This window comes from Lycium barbarum, chromosome 2, assembly GCF_019175385.1.
Source record: "Lycium barbarum isolate Lr01 chromosome 2, ASM1917538v2, whole genome shotgun sequence".
Taxonomy (NCBI): domain Eukaryota; kingdom Viridiplantae; phylum Streptophyta; class Magnoliopsida; order Solanales; family Solanaceae; genus Lycium; species Lycium barbarum.
Window position 1 is genome coordinate 144,518,894 of NC_083338.1, and position 9,937 is coordinate 144,528,830.

The 9,937-nt window shown below is 34.6% G+C and overlaps 2 protein-coding genes across 2 annotated transcripts; one reads left to right on the top strand and one right to left on the bottom strand.

The window, feature by feature from the left end:
* Positions 1–491: 491 nt before the first annotated feature.
* LOC132627802 (snakin-1) lies at positions 492–1,652 on the top strand. The gene is made up of 2 exons (XM_060343379.1): positions 492–650; positions 1,305–1,652. The coding sequence occupies exons 1-2, from the start codon at positions 569–571 to the stop codon at positions 1,487–1,489; spliced, it is 267 nt and encodes an 88-aa protein (XP_060199362.1). The 5' UTR covers positions 492–568; the 3' UTR covers positions 1,490–1,652.
* Positions 1,653–2,795: 1,143 nt separating this feature from the next.
* On the bottom strand, positions 2,796–8,975 carry LOC132627801 (pumilio homolog 15-like). The gene is made up of 5 exons (XM_060343378.1): positions 7,610–8,975; positions 7,357–7,519; positions 4,252–4,415; positions 3,897–4,155; positions 2,796–3,253 (listed from the first exon to the last, which is right to left on the bottom strand). The coding sequence occupies exons 1-5, from the start codon at positions 8,554–8,556 to the stop codon at positions 3,107–3,109; spliced, it is 1,680 nt and encodes a 559-aa protein (XP_060199361.1). The 5' UTR covers positions 8,557–8,975; the 3' UTR covers positions 2,796–3,106.
* Positions 8,976–9,937: the final 962 nt, after the last annotated feature.

Here is a 9,937-nt window from a genome sequence, read left to right on the forward strand (position 1 = left end):
TAGCTTACATCTTCGCATTATAGAATCGGTAAGCATATACTTAAAAACAATAAAATAGCTCATTTTTAATTAAAAAAAAAATCCATTTTACAAGCAGAAAATATCTCATTTTAGGCCCATGCAAAAAAAAAAAACCGAATTAAAAAACCGAAACCGAATCGAACCGAATTTCAAAAAACCGAACCGAACCGAACTAATTTGGTTCGGTGTTCGGTGTCCACTTTCAAAAAACCGAAACCGAAAAAACCGAACCGAAGTTTGAAAAACCGAACCGAAAAACCGAACGCCCACCCCTAAATGAGAGTATGTATTGGTAAATTATGATTAGTTAATAACAATTCATACAAAATGATATATGTCATATATTGATTAGGTTTTATGAGGTGAGTAATAAGCCTTTTTTTTTTTACTTTCTGTTTTGTCGGACAAGTGTCTACTTAATTAGTTAGAAAACACATTTATAGTGGACCACCAACTTTTCTCCTAGCTATATATTCCCCCTAAGAACGAGCCAGCAGTGCTCCAATTCACCACTTGTATACTTTTCTTGAATTTTCAGCTCAGAAAGATGAAGCTGCTTCTAGCAACTCTGCTTTTGGTCACTCTTGTTCTTACCCCTTCTCTCATTCAAACCTCAATGGCTGGTTCAAGTAAGTACCAATTTCTCCATCATCTAAGAGTTTCAACCTTTTTTTATCTTAGGGTGTGTTTGGTAAGTAAGAAACTCTTCCAGAAAATATTGCATTGTTTGGATAGTAAAAAAATTTAAATATATTTTTTCTAGAAAAACAAGTTCTTAGAAATGAGGAAATGTTTCCAGTGAAACTAGGAAAAACAAGTGGCACTTTTATACAAATACAGGTATCGGGTAATTCTGTCCACCAAAGCGTGGAGATATGAAAAGACAACACCTACTTCCTCTTTCAATTTATGTGGAAGATTTGACTAATCTTGAAGCTAAATTGAATTAGCTCAACTCAATACTTTAAAATTAAAGTTACATATACAAAAACTATATAAAAGCTTCACCCTGTTTTTCTACTAACTGTGGTATTCGGGTTCAATTTATTTTATCGGGGCGCACATCGTCAAATAATTCTATCCATCAAAGCTTGAACATATTGCAAAGAAAACACCTAGTGTTTTTGCCCTCGCTAAGAATTAAACTTAAAATCTCATAATTATCAACCCAGTTCATTGACCATCAAGCCGCACCCTCAAGTGTTTTTTTTCTACCTTTTTTTTTTAAATGTTTTAAGTTATATGCTCTAATAATGAGTTGGGGTTGTGTTCTTTTTTGAAAGGCTATTGTGATTCAAAGTGCAAGCAAAGGTGCTCAAAGGCAGGATTAACAGACAGATGCTTGAAGTATTGTGGGATTTGTTGTGAAGAATGCAAGTGTGTGCCTTCTGGAACTTATGGGAACAAGCATGAGTGCCCTTGCTACAGGGACAAGAAGAACTCTAAGGGCAAACCTAAATGCCCTTGAAATTTATGTGTCCCAATTTTCTATGTGGTCAAATCTGGTCTTTAAATACTACTATAAGTTTTCTAGGTGTGTCAAAGTAATACTATATAGTGTGAAGATTAGTCAAAATAAATACTTTTACCAATAAATAAACGGGGTTCTTCTTTTGAACTCTCTTTTGTGATTGCCTGCTCTATTTCTATCTATTGAATTTTTACATATTATTAAATGTACTGGGATTTTTTGATTGTTCATGAATTATTTGCAATTTACTTAGCTTAGATCCACCCATCTCTTTCGATCACTACTACACGTTATGAAATACTCCCGCTGTCTCCTCTCTCTGTGATTTCTAAAACTATAATCTCAAATTATTTTTTATTTTAGAAGTTGAAGACAAAAATATTATTTTTCAATTTTTCCTTAATAGTGGAGCAGAATAAATATTTAATGAAAAGAGACTATATTTTGAGAAATAAATGAGGTAAAATAGTGAAAAATTCTTTCTAACTAATGTTTTCTTAATGGGTGTGTAAAAGAAAAACACGACAGATAATTTGATGTGGTAAAAGTAGGAATTAGCTAATGTAGTGAAAGAGATCACGGCTAGCACGTGAATCTGAATTAGTATGACAGAGTAAATTTTGCTTTGGGTTTATGTCAAACCCGCACTTTCTACTCTGCCTCCACCTCAGCCATGGGATAGCATCTATTTTCTTTGTACTACGTCACACATGCTGTCGTATTGAGTATTTAATGTTCCATGTGGTTGTTAGGGATATGAGAGAAAACTCAGAAAATGAACAACCATAAAAGACCGATACTAGTTCTAAGACTCGTTACAATCAAGAAAGACCTGATGACTGATCTGTGCAAATATATACATCTACTTCACTTCAATTCTTGTACTGAAACACGTGACTTCTGGGATGGATTCTCCTTTCATTTCAGGTAGTCGAGGTGCGGGTAAGCATTTACCGTGACGCTGTATGCCTCTTAGTCGAATTCTGAATATTTTCAAATCTAACTGATAAAACCACAAACAGCTTGATCTAGTTCTTTCACTAAGTACATTTTTTCGACGGAAGGATATAGACTTAGCACTCTAGTGATACCAGCGAGAGTCTCTTACATAATAGGTATGAGGATAATTTACACTATCCCCCTTCAGCCCCCTATGTAATTAAAAAATCCCTCACCATGATCTCCAAAAAAGTTTTTAAAATAGTTTGATGAGTTGCAGAAATAGAATGCATCTGAGGTATTTTACCCAATTTGGGCATGTAAAAGGGTGAGAGCTGTAGGAGATATATTCGTAAAACTGCAATCACATTAAGCAATAGTTACCCTTCGTATAAAACAAACATTATAAGATTACTTATTCAACAAATATTGTCTACATGCCCTATATTATGATATAACAACCAACAAGACAACCAAAAATATACAGTACACATTGAGGTGCGCTTGCATACTCAGCTTTATGCTCCTACAAGTTCAGATCTTTAACTTACATAGAAAACAAACAACATAAGAGAGAACAATAGATACTAGATGGATGCTACTAAACCCGAAATTCCATCAGACAAATCAAAAGAATGAAGGCACAGTAGTGGTGTCAACTACTCTCGAGTTAACTTATACCTGTCGCTTGTAAAATCTTGTACAATGTAGAGGGTCCTTCTTGCTAAACAACCGATCAAGGATCTTCTTCCCGTAAAGGTTACTTTGCATTGATGGAGAATTCAAGGTGATTAGGTTACAGAGAGCATTGAAGACATGGCCCTGCTCAGTCGAATTAACAAAATGTACATGTTATAATAACTCACAATGTAGATTCCAAACAAAAAAATGTAGAATCAATATCAACAATGTTCGAGTGACACGGAGGTCTAATAAGCAAAAGAAGCTAAAGATAGGTTATGGTAAGCCAGTTGATATTCAAATATTTCAAAAGTGGAAATAATATAAAATGCTTCAACAGAAGTTTGTTTTAAAATATAAGTCAAAGGGCTACTCAGAAATATACTACCGGCAGGAACTTAAACATCATAGCTTGCCACAACTTTCGAATTTCTTGAATATATAATAGACCAAAGAGATATTTGATTATCCTCATACATAAGAACATCTATACCATAATAATATGACCTGGATAATTAGTATTTTTAATCCATCTACTGAAACACAAATTGGACATACATCATCAATCTAAATTCTAGAAGTGTCATCAATACAAATTGAATTAGCTCTTTTTCCAGTTGAGGTTTCCCTCCATAATATCTTCTGCAATATTAAAAGTTTAAATAGCTCATAATTGTCGTACCCCTAGAAGGTTGTTTTAATCCAAGCTGAATTAGCACCTCCAGGTGGCTCATTAAAAGATAAGCAGGCTTATAGACCAAGGAATTTAGTGAAGTAAACTTACCTTTGCAATTTGCAGTGCTGTCTGGATGACAAAGTTACCATAAGGGTCCACCAGTAGCGTTGAAGCACTTGAGCTTCTGAGCAACTCGGAGATAATTCTCGTGGAGTGCTCTTCTCCTGACTCGAGGATAATTTTCTCAACAACATTACTAGCATACTTATTGCATGAGAGAGTCACAAAGTTTCCTTGAAGCCTATCCAGTAAAGTTTCTGTAACTCTTGGTAACTTCAGTCCCACAAGATGTTGCACCACATAGTTGCTAGATGAAATGTAACGTTTAAAAGCAATTAGACCTATATAGCAACTTGACATTCACACATTACATAAGCACAAGAAAAAAGAAAATGAGTCATACCCGTATTGATCTTCTGATAGCTGCACTGCATTTGTTAATATCTCAGTTATCAGGCGATCTCGGAGTTCTCCGCGAGCGGACTCTACGCATGACTGCAGCACACAGCACCCGCTTTTTTGGGTTGCAATTGCAAAGCAGTTATTTGCAATTTCTTTGAGAAGATGCTGCAATATGCACTTCATATGTGAGATAGTTAAACAGAAGCACTAGTCTAGCTAATGGCAGAGGCAGGAGACAAGGGGAAACACCTAGCACCTTAGAGGGACATGAGATTGATTGTAAACAATATTCGGCAATAATATGAATAAAGCATATCTATAACTTCCATCCTAGGAACAATATAGGAAAGCAAGAAAAGAAGAAAGGCTAATCTTGAGGAAGTTGTGCATAACACGAAGTTGCAAAGAGACTTGGAGAGCAGCACTGTGCCTTGAAATGACATATTCAACCTAAAGCGATAAATTTGATTGTCTCAAAGTCACTTGCACAAAGTAATGGAGCATAAATACTTGTAATCTAGAAAACTTGCGCTTAGCAAGTACCCAAATATGCAGATGAACAACTTAAAAAAGAAAAGGAATATGAAGATGAGGAAAAGGAGTGATTAAAACAGAAACTAGTGTAATTTCATTTACTGGGAACAACAAGAATTTTCATTCTATTATGCCTACTGCTTCTTTGAAGCAATATTATATATGTAAACTTTTCTTTCTTCACAGGCTTTTCCACTTACATAGATTTATCATTTCATCTCTATCAAGTTTATATCTTATAAATCACAACTCTCATGTGACATTTTATTGGTATCTAACAAACAGTAAATTTAGCGGGTTCATCAGTACACAATCAATCAATCAACTAACTCCTAATCTCAAATTATTAGGAGTGGGCTACATGGACACTCTGTAGCCACGAAGCTCTATTCAGGTCAATATCATTCCATTACTAGATAATTCAAGGCAAATTAAGTTTTTGGGAACTATAAATTCATACTTATCTCAACAACAACAACAACAACAACATACCTAGTGTAATCCCACAAGTGGGGTCTGGGGAGGCTAGAGTGTACGCAGACCTTACCCCAACCTTGGGAGATAGAGAGACTCTTTCCGGTAAATTCATACTTATCTCAATGAGGAAATAAAGGTAAGATTCCTAATAAACAATAATTTAAAGTGAAACAACAACAATTAAGCCAACAACTGTTGGTATCACTTATATGTATTCTTCCATTGTATTAGGTTCTTATCTAAATCCATATTGATTTGAGTTGTAGACTAATTTAATCTGTCTTCCACGTGATACATCTAATCTCAACTATCGTATTGTCGCATCTAAGGAACACTGGTGCATATGGAAGTCTACATAAAACATGGCTAAACCATATCAAGCAACCTTCCTTCACTTTATCCTATATAGGGCCATTTGGGTACAAGGATTAGGGGAGTTATCTCATCATAAAATTTGGGATTAAATTTGGCAAGTGTTAGGTTGAAGTATTAGCTAAAACCAGGATATAATTTATGCAAAATCATGGGATTATCTTAAGGTGGGATTGTGTATCCTGCTTATAATTCTGGGGGTTATATTTCTGGCATAATCTTGTTTTGAACCAAAGGAGTGTGTTGTTTGCGCACTCTCGGTTATGATCATTTGTAATCATGTGCAATCATGTATTAACGCGGATCCATATTTTCTCGATCAGTAAATAAATATAATGATGGAGAATCAACGCTAAGATGGTGCACTAATTTGTACACCAAAATTACACTCCTTTATTTCAACCATCCTACTTTAACATTATGTGTTAAATCTTCATCTATCATGCATATTCATAGTCTTAAGTTTTGGTTAACTCCTATAACTTTTGTATAAGAAGGAGTAATATGAAATATAAAAAAGTTCTACAAGTGTATGCATGTCATCATCCTCTAGGGTTACCTTAGAGGAATGTCTTCCTGAAAGGTTCTAGGCAAGCATTAAGAGTAGAGGTAAACAAGTATAAATATAAAAACCATTCATCACAGTCCATTAAAGGGCTTCATTATTCTGAGCAATGAAACTAGTTGAGTCTTCTACAGCAAAAGCTGATGGCACCAAAAGTTTGCAACTCCGTCCTAATGTTCAAGGAAATTCCTTCATTTAGTCATTGACATTATATACAAATAGCAGTTGTCTAAAACAAATGCAGCTCGCTCAGCAAAACTCGCTGCGTACTCGAATTTGATATATACATACATAGACTCATGTAAATATATACTTTAAAAAAATAAAAAAAATTATTTAAAACTACATTGATAGGAAAAGGAGCCACAATATTTATTTCATAATTCATACAATATCCTAACTCAGAATACCAGTTCATATGCTCGCCAAACGCACAACTACAACCTTCATCTTTATCCATTTACACGTAAACATGGCAGAAAGACCAAATGAACTTCTCAGTTTTAAGATGTAGTACCAAAGTTAGTACAGACAAGAAGTTGAAACAAGGAATTGTTTTATACTAAATGCAGTGTTGAACAAAAGCGCGCTTAAGCCCTGAAGCACTAAGCAGAACATGTTGATCGCTTCGCCTAGCTTAACAGGCACTTCAGTATCGTCATCAAGACACTAAGGCATATTTTTCCTTGCCAATGAGCGTAATTCTATAGAGTCGACACTAAACATATTTTTTCAATTTGTTTTGTCCATATATTTTTTAGTCATGCTTATAATTATTAGTCTTGGACTACACATACAAATTTGTATTTTTTTCCCCCAAATTGCCTGTTCTTCATTAAAGCCCACGCTTTATTTGTGTTTTGCGCTTAAAGCCCCAACGGACCTTAGCGCTTCTTTGCGCTTTTCGCCTTTGATAACAAAGCTAAATGACACTATAAGTTATTACACAGGACCTAGTACATTCTCTTGTGTACCCACAACTGAATGAGAACAAAAATCAAAACTTTTTAACTCTTTCTTTATCAAACAAGTCAACAACAAACAATGCAGCCACAAGTTCAACACCAATAATTTAATGAAAGGTGGGGCACACAGGAAGAAAAAGACAATTCCAATCACATATATTATGATAGCAGCAGAGTATTATAATTTGTTTACCCTGGTGTACTCAATAGAGAATGTCTTGACACAATATTGTATCACGTGTTGACCACTTTGATCATTAGCCAATGCAACAGCAACAGGAGTTATAGCAGATAATATCAATGATCTTTGCTGTGGAGTACTAAGGTTGTCCAACAATTTCTGCATTGCTCTAGCCCTGGAAACACACATTGTAATAAATAAATAAATAAAAACTTACATACCTGAGCAATTTAAGTAAAAAGAATATTAATTTAATCACACATACCCATGTTGGCTGAAACAAATACCAATAAACTGATGGCTATTTCTTGTAATTGCTTGAATAATAGTTGTCCTTTGCTCCTCGTTACACACAACAAAAAGCTTTTGAATAACATAACTACCAGACTGATTCTTCATCAAATCACCAACATACTCAACCACCTCACTAAGTACAATTTCAATTTCTTCATTATTCCCTTTCTCAAGATTAGCCTGCAACATTTTACTCCCATGTTGATCCTTTGCAGCATTAACCACTTTTCCTCTCAAATCACTATTACTACCCATTAAATCAATTTGTTCATTCCAGCTAGCCAATTCTTGATTCACCTTTGCATTGGGTCCCCTAAAATTCAGATTTCTTGGTACAAAATTGGACGAAACTAGATGTTCAAAATGGTTATAATCCTTTAAACATGGTAAAATTTGGAACTGAGCAGTGGGTTCCCTAGGCAATAATGGTGACGTGGTCTGCAAGTGAGGAAAACCAGAATTTGACACGTCATAGTTACATCTCAAGTAATCATCATCTTCACTATATAGTAGTTGTTGCTGTTGTGGCCATGGTTGTAGATTCAACATTCTTGGGAGAATGTTGTTGTGTGTTGGGCCCACAAGATTCAGATTCTGGTGGGCCCCATTCTGGTGGGCCCGGATTAAAGCTTGACAATAATCAGCACTGTGTTGAGCTCTCAAACGGCCCATCAACAAAGAATCACCGTTATTAGAAGAAGTACGAAACGACGGCGTTTGTTGCAGGTGATGATGATCACCGTTAACAGATAAACGGGAAAAAGAAGATTCAAGAGAGGTATGATGAATGTTGTTGTTGTTTCTTGGATGAAACTCTGTAAAGCTGTAGTTACGGTGAGATGGGTTAACGGAGTTGTTATTTTCAGGCATACCAGAGCTGTTTTCCGGGTTAACGGAGTTATAAGGATTTCTCTCCATCGCCGTTTGACAGATTTGGTAGAGTGGGGTGGACTTACAAGGGTTTTAGCATACTTCTTGTTCCTATAAATAGGCGATTTTTATTGGGTGGGGATTTTGGGTAATATAGAAAAATTAACGACTATTAATTTTATGTGTAAATATATGGATGGAAAGAGATAAATATGGGAGGAAAGTGAAGAGTTAGAGAAGAAGAGAAATACTGTTACACAAAATCTGCATGCAATATAAGGAAATAATCTCGGTTATAGTGTGCGATTGTTTAACAGACGCGGCGTCTGGTTTGCCCCTTTGTTTATTTTGACTTCAAAAAGTTTTTTTTTTTTTTTCCCACATAATAAGTAATACTAATACGAGTAGTATACTACTACTAGTTTTTGAGTTGATTCAAATAAGGGAACAATGATTAAATTATAAGTCGAATAGGTGATACTAGTTTCAAAATATTTCACCTAAATGTTTTGTTAAAATAGAAGTGATTATTTATTGATGGAGCACAGATAATTAGCAGTGAATCGAGAATTTACTAGGAGTGTTTAAAGTTTAATATGTATAAGTAATATCTTTAATTTATATCACAATGTATTATTTGATGTTCAGTTGACAACTAGTCATAATATTGATATAAAAATAATTACACCATTAAAAAATTTAATTCCGAGGGTTTATTGTTCAAACTGTGAGGGGGTTAAGTGAAATTTACTCTAGTTAATTCAGGAATTTCTTGTGGGTCCCTTTTCCCAACTTCTTCCTTATTTTATGTGAGAGATAAAAATCTCACTTACAAAGATGAGAAAATATTGAGCACCTTACATACAAATCCCTTCCTTATGAAATTAGTTGAGTTTACTCCATATATGTCGAGTTTCAACTCGGCAACTATTTGAAAGTGCCGCGGAATCATGGAAGCAAATGATTTACATCTTAATAATATCGAAATTACTATCACGGCGTGACTAGCTATGATGCAATGTTTGATTTGACATTGTTACTATTTTTATTCATGTTCAATATTAATATTATACTCCCTCTGTTTCAATTTGTTTGAACTTATTTCTTTTTTAGTCCGTGCCAAAATGAATGATCTCTTTCCTAATTTGAAAACAAATTCACTTTATGAATGATTTACAGCCACACAAATTTTCAAGACTTATTTCGAACCACAAGTTTCAAAAGTCTTCCCTCTTTCTTAAATATCGTGTTCAGTTAAATAGATTCATATAAATTGAAACAGAGAGAGTAGTAATTTTCTCAACAAGTTTAATATTTCGACGAAGGTGTTCAAGCCTCAGCTAATCACTATTCGTCAGATGTACTTCCGCCCTGACGCAGATTATTGTCATCTCACTATTTCGCATAATCACAAATTTAAATAACTAAC

Excerpts from the sequence above, each read along its gene's own strand:
- LOC132627801 (XM_060343378.1), bottom strand. The coding sequence starts at position 8,556 with ATGGAGAGAAATCCTTATAACTCCGTTAACCCGGAAAACAGCTCTGGT. Across the intron at positions 7,520-7,609 it reads ATTTGTTTCAGCCAACATGG|GGCTAGAGCAATGCAGAAAT; the intron begins GTATGTGTGATT and ends GTGTGTTTCCAG. Across the intron at positions 4,156-4,251 it reads CTATCAGAAGATCAATACGG|CAACTATGTGGTGCAACATC; the intron begins GTATGACTCATT and ends CATTTCATCTAG.
- LOC132627802 (XM_060343379.1), top strand. The coding sequence starts at position 569 with ATGAAGCTGCTTCTAGCAACTCTGCTTTTGGTCACTCTTGTTCTTACC. Across the intron at positions 651-1,304 it reads AACCTCAATGGCTGGTTCAA|GCTATTGTGATTCAAAGTGC; the intron begins GTAAGTACCAAT and ends CTTTTTTGAAAG.